Source organism: Patella vulgata, chromosome 3 (genome assembly GCF_932274485.2).
Source record: "Patella vulgata chromosome 3, xgPatVulg1.2, whole genome shotgun sequence".
Taxonomy (NCBI): Eukaryota; Metazoa; Mollusca; class Gastropoda; family Patellidae; genus Patella; species Patella vulgata.
The window spans coordinates 76,866,919-76,883,807 of NC_065881.2; the positions used below are offsets into that span (position 1 = coordinate 76,866,919).

General features: G+C 41.9%; 2 protein-coding genes across 3 annotated transcripts in view; both read right to left on the bottom strand.

Moving 5' to 3' along the window:
- The window catches only part of LOC126816409 (b(0,+)-type amino acid transporter 1), an 87,925-nt gene that overhangs the window by 45,463 nt on the left and 25,573 nt on the right, over window positions 1–16,889 (bottom strand). The window lies entirely within an intron of this gene.
- Window positions 1–16,889, bottom strand: part of LOC126816408 (adhesive plaque matrix protein 2) — a 30,314-nt gene that overhangs the window by 10,033 nt on the left and 3,392 nt on the right. For both annotated transcript variants that reach the window (XM_050542899.2, XM_050542897.2), the window contains exons 4-11: window positions 13,955–14,071; window positions 11,936–12,052; window positions 9,930–10,046; window positions 8,205–8,321; window positions 6,186–6,302; window positions 4,170–4,286; window positions 2,148–2,264; window positions 128–244 (exon numbers count right to left, since the gene is read on the bottom strand). In XM_050542899.2, the coding sequence (XP_050398856.1) occupies window positions 128–244; window positions 2,148–2,264; window positions 4,170–4,286; window positions 6,186–6,302; window positions 8,205–8,321; window positions 9,930–10,046; window positions 11,936–12,052; window positions 13,955–14,071 (936 nt within the window). The remainder of the gene's footprint in view (window positions 1–127; window positions 245–2,147; window positions 2,265–4,169; window positions 4,287–6,185; window positions 6,303–8,204; window positions 8,322–9,929; window positions 10,047–11,935; window positions 12,053–13,954; window positions 14,072–16,889) is intronic.

The window sequence follows — 16,889 nt, forward strand, 5'->3', positions numbered from 1 at the left end:
TCTTGCTAAAGTTATGGCCATTAAAAGTTTACATTGGTTTTTATTCATTCTTTAAAATAGTTTGTATGTTTGATATATATTTGTAACTATCTGGCATCTTTTGCCTTTAATTACATGATCAACTTACGTGGAACTAGTATTTCACAGTTTTTACCAGTGTAATCCATCATACAGGAACAGGTATAGGTCGATCCTTCGCGCATACAACTTCCATTATTTAAACATGGATTATCAAGACACGGATCTGTGATATAAAATCAATAATATAAGAACAGACTTTAGATTTCAACACAGTTCACTTAAGCTTACCATCTTCATTAGCAGTGGCGGCGCCAGGGGGGGGGGGGGGGCAAGGGGGGCATTTGATCCCCATTAATCTGGTCTGCCCTCTTTTTGCCCCCCCCCCCCCCAAAAAAATAATTTTAGAAAATAACAAAAAGTATTTGTGATACGTTTCGGTATTGACCTTCTACGGTGAATAAATCCTACATCCCCACTCAGTCATAAACTTGCATGTTGTAGAGCATTTCCGACAGTCTATTTTTCACAATTTTCTTGGCGATATCCCCAATGGACTCGCTACTTTGGCGCTCACAAGGGGAATTCGTTGAGGTTCGCAAATCCGTTCGTTTGACATTTTGTTCTCTAGTCGGATAAACTAGTGATCAGGCGACGGGCGGTATCTGGTCAGATCTATTTATCTCGACGATCGGTGCCTGACAGAATACTGTAAGACAGCATTTCCGGCAGTCTATTTTTCAAAATTTTCTGGGGAGGAACTCCCTACTTTGACGCTCGTGAGTGGGCTTCGTCGTGATTCGCAAGTCCGTTCATCGATCAGTGCCTGAAATACTGCCAGGCTGCATTTCCGGCAACCTGTTTTTGAAAATATTCTGGGGGAGGCCCCCTACCCCTAGTTAAAGCTCGTGCCTTTGCCCCCTTCACCTTGGACTTTGCCCCAGCTTTGCCCCACCAATCACCGACGGCTGGCACCGCCACTGTTCATTAGCCCAGTCGGAGCAGGAGCAGAAAAGTTGGACGTTAAACCCATTTCATTTCAGAGAGAGAGAGAAATGGGGTTTAACGTCCACTCGACACAGACTAGGTCATTTCGGGACTAACATATGGTTTTAATTTTATTTCAATAATTCGCTTGCGAGTACGGGTCCTTAGCAGTGGGAGAACCCGGAGAAAACCCACGAGGTTGGACAGGCAACCCTACTCTTTGTCACGTACAACCGGGGATTCGAAACAAAGCCAGTTGACTCAATGACAGGCCTTATGATACAGCGCGCACGTGCTAACCATTCAGCCACCCTCTCACCGTCCCATATAATAACTTTTCAACTTCAACGGAATTATCAGTGAAATGAAATTTGATCGTTTGTCTGCTATCGCTCGTTACTTCAGTCAGTTATATAGAAGGACAACTCGTGTTTGTCATGTTTGGCGTCACTTCCCGTTTCTTCACGTGCTTGTTACACGTCTCCCGTAGCAATGATCTCTGTGTTAAAATTATATTTGGAATGTATTTAACCAGTTGTATCACATGTGTAATAATGACTGGCACCAATATTGTCCTTTAAGCTTACCATCTTCATTAGCCCAGTCGGACCAGAACAGTAGGACGTTAAACTCATTTCACTTAAGCTGAAGTCGTACTTTATTACAATATGAAGAGCAATGTTTATAAGAAGATAAAACCAAGCGGTTACAAGCAAGATACGATCATATTTTGCAAGAGAAGGACAAAGAACGTGATAAAAAGACAGGTTTTGACGGACAGGGGCGACGACAATATACGTCCACATGAAAATGTAGGCGTATAAAAATCAGTTTTTTAAAGATAACTTTAAGTTTAAAGATAATAATACATATTCATCAATCCTACACTATGGTCGTCGAAAGTCACTTTTATCATAGCACGTCAGCCTGCTACCAGAGAATAACAAGTTTGTTTTCATCGAGGCCAACATTAATGATGGCAGCTTGAACTCAATATAAACTAAATTCCATTATCTCTTGCTAAAGTTATGGCCATTAAAAGTTTACATTGGTTTTTATTCATTCTTTAAAATAGTTTGTATGTTTGATATATATTTGTAACTATCTGGCATCTTGTGTCTTTAATTACATGATCAACTTACGTGGAACTAGTATTTCACAGTTTTTACCAGTGTAATCCATCATACAGGAACAGGTATAGGTCGATCCTTCGCGCATACAACTTCCATTATTTAAACATGGATTATCAAGACACGGATCTGTGATATAAAATCAATAATATAAGAACAGACTTTAGATTTCAACACAGTTCACTTAAGCTTACCATCTTCATTAGCAGTGGCGGCGCCAGGGGGGGGGGGGGGGGGGCAAGGGGGGCATTTGATCCCCATTAATCTGGTCTGCCCTCTTTTTGCCCCCCCCCCCCAAAAAAAATAATTTTAGAAAATAACAAAAAGTATTTGTGATACGTTTCGGTATTGACCTTCTACGGTGAATAAATCCTACATCCCCACTCAGTCATAAACTTGCATGTTGTAGAGCATTTCCGACAGTCTATTTTTCACAATTTTCTTGGCGATATCCCCAATGGACTCGCTACTTTGGCGCTCACAAGGGGAATTCGTTGAGGTTCGCAAATCCGTTCGTTTGACATTTTGTTCTCTAGTCGGATAAACTAGTCATCAGGCGACGGGCGGTATCTGGTCAGATCTATTTATCTCGACGATCGGTGCCTGACAGAATACTGTAAGACAGCATTTCCGGCAGTCTATTTTTCAAAATTTTCTGGGGAGGAACTCCCTACTTTGACGCTCGTGAGTGGGCTTCGTCGTGATTCGCAAGTCCGTTCATCGATCAGTGCCTGAAATACTGCCAGGCTGCATTTCCGGCAACCTGTTTTTGAAAATATTCTGAGGGAGGCCCCCTACCCCTAGTTAAAGCTCGTGCCTTTGCCCCCTTCACCTTGGACTTTGCCCCAGCTTTGCCCCACCAATCACCGACGGCTGGCACCGCCACTGTTCATTAGCCCAGTCGGAGCAGGAGCAGAAAAGTTGGACGTTAAACCCATTTCATTTCAGAGAGAGAGAGAAATGGGGTTTAACGTCCACTCGACACAGACTAGGTCATTTCGGGACTAACATATGGTTTTAATTTTATTTCAATAATTCGCTTGCGAGTACGGGTCCTTAGCAGTGGGAGAACCCGGAGAAAACCCACGAGGTTGGACAGGCAACCCTACTCTTTGTCACGTACAACCGGGGATTCGAAACAAAGCCAGTTGACTCAATGACAGGCCTTATGATACAGCGCACACGTGCTAACCATTCAGCCACCCTCTCACCGTCCCATATAATAACTTTTCAACTTCAACGGAATTATCAGTGAAATGAAATACGATCGTTTGTCTGCTATCGCTCGTTACTTCAGTCAGTTATATAGAAGGACAACTCGTGTTTGTCATGTTTGGCGTCACTTCCCGTTTCTTCACGTGCTTGTTACACGTCTCCCGTAGCAATGATCTCTGTGTTAAAATTATATTTGGAATGTATTTAACCAGTTGTATCACATGTGTAATAATGACTGGCACCAATATTGTCCTTTAAGCTTACCATCTTCATTAGCCCAGTCGGATCAGAACAGTAGGACGTTAAACTCATTTCACTTAAGCTGAAGTCGTACTTTATTACAATATGAAGAGCAATGTTTATAAGAAGATAAAACCAAGCGGTTACAAGCAAGATACGATCATATTTTGCAAGAGAAGGACAAAGAACGTGATAAAAAGACAGGTTTTGACGGACAGGGGCGACGACAATATACGTCCACATGAAAATGTAGGCGTATAAAAATCAGTTTTTTAAAGATAACTTTAAGTTTAAAGATAATAATACATATTCATCAATCCTACACTATGGTCGTCGAAAGTCACTTTTATCATAGCACGTCAGCCTGCTACCAGAGAATAACAAGTTTGTTTTCATCGAGGCCAACATTAATGATGGCAGCTTGAACTCAATATAAACTAAATTCCATTATCTCTTGCTAAAGTTATGGCCATTAAAAGTTTACATTGGTTTCTATTCATTCTTTAAAATAGTTTGTATGTTTGATATATATTTGTAACTATCTGGCATCTTGTGTCTTTAATTACATGATCAACTTACGTGGAACTAGTATTTCACAGTTTTTACCAGTGTAATCCATCATACAGGAACAGGTATAGGTCGATCCTTCGCGCATACAACTTCCATTATTTAAACATGGATTATCAAGACACGGATCTGTGATATAAAATCAATAATATCAGAACAAACTTTAGATTTCAACACAGTTCACTTAAGCTTACCATCTTCATTAGCAGTGGCGGCGCCAGAGGGGGGGGGGACAAGGGGGGCATTTGATCCCCATTAATCTGGTCTGCCCTCTGTTTGCCCCCCCCCCCAAAAAAAATAATTTTAGAAAATAACAAAAAGTATTTGTGATACGTTTCGGTATTGACCTTCTACGGTGAATAAATCCTACATCCCCACTCAGTCATAAACTTGCATGTTGTAGAGCATTTCCGACAGTCTATTTTTCAAAATTTTCTTGGCGATGTCCCCAATGGACTCGCTACTTTGGCGCTCACAAGGGGAATTCGTTGAGGTTCGCAAATCAGTTCGTTTGACATCTTGTTCTCTAGTAGGATAAACTAGTGATCAGGTGACGGGCGGTATCTGGTCAGATCTATTTATCTCGACGATCGGTGCCTGACAGAATACTGTAAGACAGCATTTCCGGCAGTCTATTTTTCAAAATTTTCTGGGGAGGAACTCCCTACTTTGACGCTCGTGAGTGGGCTTCGTCGTGATTCGCAAGTCCGTTCATCGATCAGTGCCTGAAATACTGCCAGGCTGCATTTCCGGCAACCTGTTTTTCAAAATATTCTGGGGGAGGCCCCCTACCCCTAGTTAAAGCTCGTGCCTTTGCCCCCTTCACCTTGGACTTTGCCCCAGCTTTGCCCCACCAATCACCGACGGCTGGCGCCGCCACTGTTCATTAGCCCAGTCGGAGCAGGAGCAGAAAAGTTGGACGTTAAACCCATTTCATTTCAGAGAGAGAGAGAAATGGGGTTTAACGTCCACTCGACACAGACTAGGTCATTTCGGGACTAACATATGGTTTTAATTTTATTTCAATAATTCGCTTGCGAGTACGGGTCCTTAGCAGTGGGAGAACCCGGAGAAAACCCACGAGGTTGGACAGGCAACCCTACTCTTTGTCACGTACAACCGGGGATTCGAAACAACGCCAGTTGACTCAATGAGAGGCCTTATGATACAGCGCGCACGTGCTAACCATTCAGCCACCCTCTCACCGTCCCATATAATAACATTTCAACTTCAACGGAATTATCAGTGAAATGAAATTCGATCGTTTGTCTGCTATCGCTCGTTACTTCAGTCAGTTATATAGAAGGACAACTCGTGTTTGTCATGTTTGGCGTCACTTCCCGTTTCTTCACGTGCTTGTTACACGTCTCCCGTAGCAATGATCTCTGTGTTAAAATTATATTTGGAATGTATTTAACCAGTTGTATCACATGTGTAATAATGACTGGCACCAATATTGTCCTTTAAGCTTACCATCTTCATTAGCCCAGTCGAAGCAGAACAGTAGGACGTTAAACTCATTTCACTTAAGCTGAAGTCGTACTTTATTACAATATGAAGAGCAATGTTTATAAGAAGATAAAACCAAGCGGTTGCAAGCAAGATACGATCATATTTTGCAAGAGAAGGACAAAGAACGTGCTAAAAAGACAGGTTTTGACGGACAGGGGCGACGACAATATACGTCCACATGAAAATGTAGGCGTATAAAAATCAGTTTTTTAAAGATAACTTTAAGTTTAAAGATAATAATACATATTCATCAATCCTACACTATGGTCGTCGAAAGTCACTTTTATCATAGCACGTCAGTCTGCTACCAGAGAATAACAAGTTTATTTTCATCGAGGCCAACATTAATGATGGCAGCTTGAACTCAATATAAACTAAATTCCATCATCTCTTGCTAAAGTTATGGCCATTAAAAGTTTACATTGGTTTCTATTCATTCTTTAAAATAGTTTGTATGTTTGATATATATTTGTAACTATCTGACATCTTGTGCCTTTAATTACATGATCAACTTACGTGGAACTAGTATTTCACAGTTTTTACCAGTGTAATCCATCATACAGGAACAGGTATAGGTCGATCCTTCGCGCATACAACTTCCATTATTTAAACATGGATTATCAAGACACGGATCTGTGATATAAAATCAATAATATCAGAACAAACTTTAGATTTCAACACAGTTCACTTAAGCTTACCATCTTCATTAGCAGTGGCGGCGCCAGAGGGGGGGGGGGCAAGGGGGGCATTTGATCCCCATTAATCTGGTCTGCCCTCTGTTTGACCCCCCCCCCCCAAAAAAAAATAATTTTAGAAAATAACAAAAAGTATTTGTGATACGTTTCGGTATTGACCTTCAACGGTGAATAAATCCTACATCCCCACTCAGTCATAAACTTGCATGTTGTAGAGCATTTCCGACAGTCTATTTGTCAAAATTTTCTTGGCGATGTCCCCAATGGACTCGCTACTTTGGCGCTCACAAGGGGAATTCGTTGAGGTTCGCAAATCCGTTCGTTTGACATTTTGTTCTCTAGTCGGATAAACTAGTGATCAGGCGACGGGCGGTATCTGGTCAGATCTATTTATCTCGACGATCGGTGCCTGACAGAACACTGTAAGACAGCATTTCCGGCAGTCTATTTTTCAAAATTTTCTGGGGAGGAACTCCCTACTTTGACGCTCGTGAGTGGGCTTCGTCGTGACTCGCAAGTCCGTTCATCGATCAGTGCCTGAAATACTGCCAGGCTGCATTTCCGGCAACCTGTTTTTCAAAATATTCTGGGGGAGGCCCCCTAACCCTAGTTAAAGCTCGTGCCTTTGCCCCCTTCACCTTGGACTTTGCCCCAGCTTTGCCCCACCAATCACCGACGGATGGCGCCGCCACTGTTCATTAGCCCAGTCGGAGCAGGAGCAGAAAAGTTGGACGTTAAACCCATTTCATTTCAGAGAGAGAGAGAAATGGGGTTTAACGTCCACTCGACACAGACTAGGTCATTTCGGGACTAACATATGGTTTTAATTTTATTTCAATAATTCGCTTGCGAGTACGAGTCCTTAGCAGTGGGAGAACCCGGAGAAAACCCACGAGGTTGGACAGGCAACCCTACTCTTTGTCACGTACAACCGGGGATTCGAAACAACGCCAGTTGACTCAATGACAGGCCTTATGATACAGCGCGCACGTGCTAACCATTCAGCCACCCTCTCACCGTCCCATATAATAACTTTTCAACTTCAACGGAATTATCAGTGAAATGAAATTCGATCGTTTGTCTGCTATCGCTCGTTACTTCAGTCAGTTATATAGAAGGACAACTCGTGTTTGTCATGTTTGGCGTCACTTCCCGTTTCTTCACGTGCTTGTTACACGTCTCCCGTAGCAATGATCTCTGTGTTAAAATTATATTTGGAATGTATTTAACCAGTTGTATCACATGTGTAATAATGACTGGCACCAATATTGTCCTTTAAGCTTACCATCTTCATTAGCCCAGTCGGAGCAGAACAGCAGGACGTTAAACTCATTTCACTTAGGCTGAAGTCGTACTTTATTACAATATGAAGAGCAATGTTTATAAGAAGATAAAACCAAGCGGTTGCAAGCAAGATACGATCATATTTTGCAATAGAAGGACAAAGAACGTGCTAAAAAGACAGGTTTTGACGGACAGGGGCGACGACAATATACGTCCACATGAAAATGTAGGCATATAAAAATCAGTTTTTTAAAGATAACTTTAAGTTTAAAGATAATAATACATATTCATCAATCCTACACTATGGTTGTCGAAAGTCACTTTTATCATAGCACGTCAGTCTGCTACCAGAGAATAACAAGTTTGTTTTCATCGAGGCCAACATTAATGATGGCAGCTTGAACTCAATATAAACTAAATTCCATCATCTCTTGCTAAAGTTATGGCCATTAAAAGTTTACATTGGTTTCTATTTATTCTTTAAAATAGTTTGTATGTTTGATATATATTTGTAACTATCTGGCATCTTGTGTCTTTAATTACATGATCAACTTACGTGGAACTAGTATTTCACAGTTTTTACCAGTGTAATCCATCATACAGGAACAGGTATAGGTCGATCCTTCGCGCATACAACTTCCATTATTTAAACATGGATTATCAAGACACGGATCTGTGATATAAAATCAATAATATCAGAACAAACTTTAGATTTCAACACAGTTCACTTAAGCTTACCATCTTCATTAGCAGTGGCGGCGCCAGAGGGGGGGGGGGACAAGGGGGGCATTTGATCCCTATTAATCTGGTCTGCCCTCTGTTTGCCCCCCCCCCCCAAAAAAAAATAATTTTAGAAAATAACAAAAAGTATTTGTGATACGTTTCGGTATTGACCTTCTACGGTGAATAAATCCTACATCCCCACTCAGTCGTAAACTTGGATGTGTAGAGCATTTCCGACAGTCTATTTTTCAAAAATTCTTTGGCGATGTCCCCAATGTATTCGCTACTTTGGTGCTCACAAGGGGAATTCGTTGAGGTTCGCAAATCCGTTCGTTAGACATTTTGTTCTCTAGTCGGATAAACTAGTGATCAGGCGACGGGCGGCATCTGGTCAGATCTATTTATCTCAACGATCGGTGCCTGACAGAATACTGTAAGACAGCATTTCCGGCAGTCTATTTTTCAAAATTTTCTGGGGAGGAACTCCCTACTTTGACGCTCGTGAGTGGGCTTCGTCGTGATTCGCAAGTCCGTTCATCGATCAGTGCCTGAAATACTGCCAGGCTGCATTTCCGGCAACCTGTTTTTCAAAATATTCTGGGGGAGGCCCCCTACCCCTAGTTAAAGCTCGTGCCTTTGCCCCCTTCACCTTGGACTTTGCCCCAGCTTTGCCCCACCAATCACCGACGGCTGGCGCCGCCACTGTTCATTAGCCCAGTCGGAGCAGGAGCAGAAAAGTTGGACGTTAAACCCATTTCATTTCAGAGAGAGAGAGAAATGGGGTTTAACGTCCACTCGACACAGACTAGGTCATTTCGGGACTAACATATGGTTTTAATTTTATTTCAATAATTCGCTTGGCGTCACTTCCCGTTTCTTCACGTGCTTGTTACACGTCTCCCGTAGCAATGATCTCTGTGTTAAAATTATATTTGGAATGTATTTAACCAGTTGTATCACATGTGTAATAATGACTGGCATCAATATTGTCCTTTAAGCTTACCATCTTCATTAGCCCAGTCGGAGCAGAACAGTAGGACGTTAAACTCATTTCACTTAAGCTGAAGTCGTACTTTATTACAATATGAAGAGCAATGTTTATAAGAAGATAAAACCAAGCGGTTGCAAGCAAGATACGATCATATTTTGCAAGAGAAGGACAAAGAACGTGCTAAAAAGACAGGTTTTGACGGACAGGGGCGACGACAATATACGTCCACATGAAAATGTAGGCGTATAAAAATCAATTTTTTAAAGATAACTTTAAGTTTAAAGATAATAATACATATTCATCAATCCTACACTATGGTCGTCGAAAGTCACTTTTATCATAGCACGTCAGTCTGCTACCAGAGAATAACAAGTTTGTTTTCATCGAGGCCAACATTAATGATGGCAGCTTGAACTCAATATAAACTAAATTCCATCATCTCTTGCTAAAGTTATGGCCATTAAAAGTTTACATTGGTTTCTATTCATTCTTTAAAATAGTTTGTATGTTTGATATATATTTGTAACTATCTGGCATCTTGTGTCTTTAATTACATGATCAACTTACGTGGAACTAGTATTTCACAGTTTTTACCAGTGTAATCCATCATACAGGAACAGGTATAGGTCGATCCTTCGCGCATACAACTTCCATTATTTAAACATGGATTATCAAGACACGGATCTGTGATATAAAATCAATAATATCAGAACAAACTTTAGATTTCAACACAGTTCACTTTTGCTTACCATCTTCATTAGCAGTGGCGGCGCCAGAGGGGGGGGGGGACAAGGGGGGCATTTGATCCCCATTAATCTGGTCTGCCCCCCCCCCCCCCAAAAATAAAATAATTTTAGAAAATAACAAAAAGTATTTGTGATACGTTTCGGTATTGACCTTCTACGGTGAATAAATCCTACATCCCCACTCAGTCATAAACTTGCATGTTGTAGAGCATTTCCGACAGTCTATTTTTCAAAATTTTCTTGGCGATGTCCCCAATGGACTCGCTACTTTGGCGCTCACAAGGGGAATTCGTTGAGGTTCGCAAATCCGTTCGTTTGACATTTTGTTCTCTAGTCGGATAAACTAGTGATCAGGCGACGGGCGGTATCTGGTCAGATCTATTTATCTCGACGATCGGTGCCTGACAGAATACTGTAAGACAGCATTTCCGGCAGTCTATTTTTCAAAATTTTCTGGGGAGGAACTCCCTACTTTGACGCTCGTGAGTGGGCTTCGTCGTGATTCGCAAGTCCGTTCATCGATCAGTGCCTGAAATACTGCCAGGCTGCATTTCCGGCAACCTGTTTTTCAAAATATTCTGGGGGAGGCCCCCTACCCCTAGTTAAAGCTCGTGCCTTTGCCCCCTTCACCTTGGACTTTGCCCCAGCTTTGCCCCACCAATCACCGACGGCTGGCGCCGCCACTGTCCATTAGCCCAGTCGGAGCAGAACAGTTGGACGTTAAACCCATTTCATTTCAGAGAGAGAGAGAAATGGGGTTCAACGTCCACTCGACACAGACTAGGTCATTTCGGGACTAACATATGGTTTTAATTTTATTTCAATAATTTGCTTGCTAGTACGGGTCCTTAGCAGTGGGAGAACCCGACGAAAAACCCACGAGGTTGGAATGGCAACCCTACTCTTTGTCACGTACAACCGGGGATTCGAAACAACGCCAGTTGACTCAGTGACAGGCCTTATGATACAGCGCGCACGTGCTAACCATTCAGCCACCCTCTCACCGTCCCATATAATAACTTTTCAACTTCAACGGAATTATCAATGAAATGAAATTCGATCGTTTGTCTGCTATCGCTCGTTACTTCAGTCAGTTATATAGAAGGACAACTCGTGTTTGTCATGTTTGGCGTCACTTCCCGTTTCTTCACGTGCTTGTTACACGTCTCCCGTAGCAATGATCTCTGTGTTAAAATTATATTTGGAATGTATTTAACCAGTTGTATCACATGTGTAATAATGACTGGCACCAATATTGTCCTTTAAGCTTACCATCTTCATTAGCCCAGTCGGAGCAGAACAGTAGGACGTTAAACTCATTTCACTTAAGCTGAAGTCGTACTTTATTACAATATGAAGAGCAATGTTTATAAGAAGATAAAACCAAGCGGTTGCAAGCAAGATACGATCATATTTTGCAAGAGAAGGACAAAGAACGTGCTAAAAAGACAGGTTTTGACGGACAGGGGCGACGACAATATTCGTCCACATGAAAATGTAGGCGTATAAAAATCAGTTTTTTAAAGATAACTTTAAGTTTAAAGATAATAATACATATTCATCAATCCTACACTATGGTCGTCGAAAGTCACTTTTATCATAGCACGTCAGTTTGCTACCAGAGAATAACAAGTTTGTTTTCATCGAGGCCAACATTAATGATGGCAGCTTGAACTCAATATAAACTAAATTCCATCATCTCTTGCTAAAGTTATGGCCATTAAAAGTTTACATTGGTTTCTATTCATTCTTTAAAATAGTTTGTATGTTTGATATATATTTGTAACTATCTGGCATCTTGTGTCTTTAATTACATGATCAACTTACGTGGAACTAGTATTTCACAGTTTTTACCAGTGTAATCCATCATACAGGAACAGGTATAGGTCGATCCTTCGCGCATACAACTTCCATTATTTAAACATGGATTATCAAGACACGGATCTGTGATATAAAATCAATAATATCAGAACAAACTTTAGATTTCAACACAGTTCACTTAAGCTTACCATCTTCATTAGCAGTGGCGGCGCCAGAGGGGGGGGGGCAAGGGGGGCATTTGATCCCCATTAATCTGGTCTGCCCTCTGTTTGACCCCCCCCCCCCAAAAAAAAAATAATTTTAGAAAATAACAAAAAGTATTTGTGATACGTTTCGGTATTGACCTTCTACGGTGAATAAATCCTACATCTCCACTCAGTCATAAACTTGCATGTTGTAGAGCATTTCCGACAGTCTATTTTTCAAAATTTTCTTGGCGATGTCCCCAATGGACTCGCTACTTTGGCGCTCACAAGGGGAATTCGTTGAGGTTCGCAAATCCGTTCGTTTGACATTTTGTTCTCTAGTCGGATAAACTAGTGATCAGGCGACGGGCGGTATCTGGTCAGATCTATTTATCTCGACGATCGGTGCCTGACAGAACACTGTAAGACAGCATTTCCGGCAGTCTATTTTTCAAAATTTTCTGGGGAGGAACTCCCTACTTTGACGCTCGTGAGTGGGCTTCGTCGTGATTCGCAAGTCCGTTCATCGATCAGTGCCTGAAATACTGACAGGCTGCATTTCCGGCAACCTGTTTTTCAAAATATTCTGGGGGAGGCCCCCTAACCCTAGTTAAAGCTCGTGCCTTTGCCCCCTTCACCTTGGACTTTGCCCCAGCTTTGCCCCACCAATCACCGACGGATGGCGCCGCCACTGTTCATTTGCCCAGTCGGAGCAGGAGCAGAAAAGTTGGACGTTAAACCCATTTCATTTCAGAGAGAGAGAGAAATGGGGTTTAACGTCCACTCGACACAGACTAGGTCATTTCGGGACTAACATATGGTTTTAATTTTATTTCAATAATTCGCTTGCGAGTACGGGTCCTTAGCAGTGGGAGAACCCGGAGAAAACCCACGAGGTTGGACAGGCAACCCTACTCTTTGTCACGTACAACCGGGGATTCGAAACAACGCCAGTTGACTCAATGACAGGCCTTATGATACAGCGCGCACGTGCTAACCATTCAGCCACCCTCTCACCGTCCCATATAATAACTTTTCAACTTCAACGGAATTATCAGTGAAATGAAATTCGATCGTTTGTCTGCTATCGCTCGTTACTTCAGTCAGTTATATAGAAGGACAACTCGTGTTTGTCATGTTTGGCGTCACTTCCCGTTTCTTCACGTGCTTGTTACACGTCTCCCGTAGCAATGATTTCTGTGTTAAAATTATATTTGGAATGTATTTAACCAGTTGTATCACATGTGTAATAATGACTGGCACCAATATTGTCCTTTAAGCTTACCATCTTCATTAGCCCAGTCGGAGCAGAACAGTAGGACGTTAAACTCATTTCACTTAGGCTGAAGTCGTACTTTATTACAATATGAAGAGCAATGTTTATAAGAAGATAAAACCAAGCGGTTGCAAGCAAGATACGATCATATTTTGCAATAGAAGGACAAAGAACGTGCTAAAAAGACAGGTTTTGACGGACAGGGGCGACGACAATATACGTCCACATGAAAATGTAGGCATATAAAAATCAGTTTTTTAAAGATAACTTTAAGTTTAAAGATAATAATACATATTCATCAATCCTACACTATGGTTGTCGAAAGTCACTTTTATCATAGCACGTCAGTCTGCTACCAGAGAATAACAAGTTTGTTTTCATCGAGGCCAACATTAATGATGGCAGCTTGAACTCAATATAAACTAAATTCCATCATCTCTTGCTAAAGTTATGGCCATTAAAAGTTTACATTGGTTTCTATTTATTCTTTAAAATAGTTTGTATGTTTGATATATATTTGTAACTATCTGGCATCTTGTGTCTTTAATTACATGATCAACTTACGTGGAACTAGTATTTCACAGTTTTTACCAGTGTAATCCATCATACAGGAACAGGTATAGGTCGATCCTTCGCGCATACAACTTCCATTATTTAAACATGGATTATCAAGACACGGATCTGTGATATAAAATCAATAATATCAGAACAAACTTTAGATTTCAACACAGTTCACTTAAGCTTACCATCTTCATTAGCAGTGGCGGCGCCAGAGGGGGGGGGGACAAGGCGGGCATTTGATCCCCATTAATCTGGTCTGCCCTCTGTTTGCCCCCCCCCCCCCCCCAAAAAAAATAATTTTAGAAAATAACAAAAAGTATTTGTGATACGTTTCGGTATTGACCTTCTACGGTGAATAAATCCTACATCCCCACTCAGTCATAAACTTGCATGTTGTAGAGCATTTCCGAAAGTCTATTTTTCAAAATTTTCTTGGCGATGTCCCCAATGGAATCGCTACTTTGGCGCTCACAAGGGGAATTCGTTGAGGTTCGCAAATCCGTTCGTTTGACATTTTGTTCTCTAGTCGGATAAACTAGTGATCAGGCGACGGGCGGTATCTGGTCAGATCTATTTATCTCGACGATCGGTGCCTGACAGAATACTGTAAGACAGCATTTCCGGCAGTCTATTTTTCAAAATTTTCTGGGGAGGAACTCCCTACTTTGACGCTCGTGAGTGGGCTTCGTCGTGATTCGCAAGTCCGTTCATCGATCAGTGCCTGAAATACTGACAGGCTGCATTTCCGGCAACCTGTTTTTCAAAATATTCTGGGGGAGGCCCCCTACCCCTAGTTAAAGCTCGTGCCTTTGCCCCCTTCACCTTGGACTTTGCCCCAGCTTTGCCCCACCAATCACCGACGGCTGGCGCCGCCACTGTTCATTAGCCCAGTCGGAGCAGGAGCAGAAAAGTTGGACGTTAAACCCATTTCATTTCAGAGAGAGAGAGAAATGGGGTTTAACGTCCACTCGACACAGACTAGGTCATTTCGGGACTAACATATGGTTTTAATTTTATTTCAATAATTCGCTTGCGAGTACGGGTCCTTAGCAGTGGGAGAACCCGGAGAAAACCCACGAGGTTGGACAGGCAACCCTACTCTTTGTTACGTACAACCGGGGATTCGAAACAACGCCAGTTGACTCAGTGACAGGCCTTATGATACAGCGCGCACGTGCTAACCATTCAGCCACCCTCTCACCGTCCCATATAATAACTTTTCAACTTCAACGGAATTATCAGTGAAATGAAATTCGATCGTTTGTCTGCTATCGCTCGTTACTTCAGTCAGTTATATAGAAGGACAACTCGTGTTTGTCATGTTTGGCGTCACTTCCCGTTTCTTCACGTGTTTGTTACACGTCTCCCGTAGCAATGATCTCTGTGTTAAAATTATATTTGGAATGTATTTAACCAGTTGTATCACATGTGTAATAATGACTGGCACCAATATTGTCCTTTAAGCTTACCATCTTCATTAGCCCAGTCGGAGCAGAACAGTAGGACGTTAAACTCATTTCACTTAAGCTGAAGTCGTACTTTATACAATATGAAGAGCTGAGTTTATAAGAAGATAAAACCAAGCGGTTGCAAGCAAGATACAATCATATTTTGCAAGAGAAGGACAAAGAACGTGCTAAAAAGATAGGTTTTGACGGACAGGGGCGACGACAATATACGTCCACATGAAAATGTAGGCGTATAAAAATCAGTTTTTTTTAAATATAACCTTAAGTTTAAAGATAATAATACGAGGGGTGATTGATAAGTAGTGAGCCTCGATTGGAAAACCGTGCAACACAATGATACCACGTTTTGCACGTGCACTATTATGTTCCTCGGGCTCTGTCACAAACTTTCATCACATTCGTTTAAACTGTTTGGTTGTGACAGGTCATAACAATCAAGTAGGGTCTGTTGTTATCAGAAAATGGACCATATCGAGGCGAGAGCTGTGATTAAGTATCTGCATAAAAAGGGTCTAACACCGAAAGCCATACATAATGATATGGTTGAGACATTGGGAGATGATGCTCCTTCATATGCCACAATTCAAAGGTGGTCAGCTGAATTCAAGCGTGGCCGGGACAGCATTGAAGACGAACCACGCCCTGGTCGACTAAAAACTGTGTCAACACCTGAAATTGTACAAAAAATCCATGATCTGATAATGAATGACCGGCGAGTTACTGAACGATTCATAGCTAGGGTAGTTGGTATTAGCCAGGAGAGAGTTCATTCTATTATCACTGAAACTTTGGAAAAGACAAAGGTTTCAGCGCGATGGGTGCCAAAGCTTTTGACGCCTGATCAAAAGCGTTCAAGACACATCATGTCAGAAGAGAATCTAGTATTATTTGAAACCGATCCTGACCGCTTCCTAAATCAAATTGTTTACTATGGATGAAACTTGGGTCCACCACTTTCCGCCAGAAACAAAAGAGCAGTCAAAACAGTGGAAACATGTGACGTCGCCGACCCCAAAGAAGGCAAAGACTGTTTCACCGGCAGGAAAGGTGACGACCTCAGTATTCTGGGATTCTGAGAGTGTTCTCATGGTGGATTACCTCAGAAAGGGTCAAACAATTAACGGTAGATACTATGCAGCACTTACAAGGCAGTTAGGGCAAGAAATTAAGACCAAAAGACGAGGAAAGCTGACGAAAAGTGTGATTTTCCACCAGGACAATGCGCCAGTGCACAAATCAGCTGTTGCCATGTCAGCAATCCATGACTGTAGTTTTCAACTTCTTCAGCATCCACCCTACTCTCCTGATTTAGCTCCCTCGGACATCTATCTGTTTCCTGCTCTGACGAAATGTCTTTCCGGTAGGCATTTCCCGTCTGACTATGGCGTCATTGCCGCTGTGGATGATTTTCTACACACCCAAGACAAAGACTTCTACAGAACTGGAATAAAGGCTCTGCAACACCGATG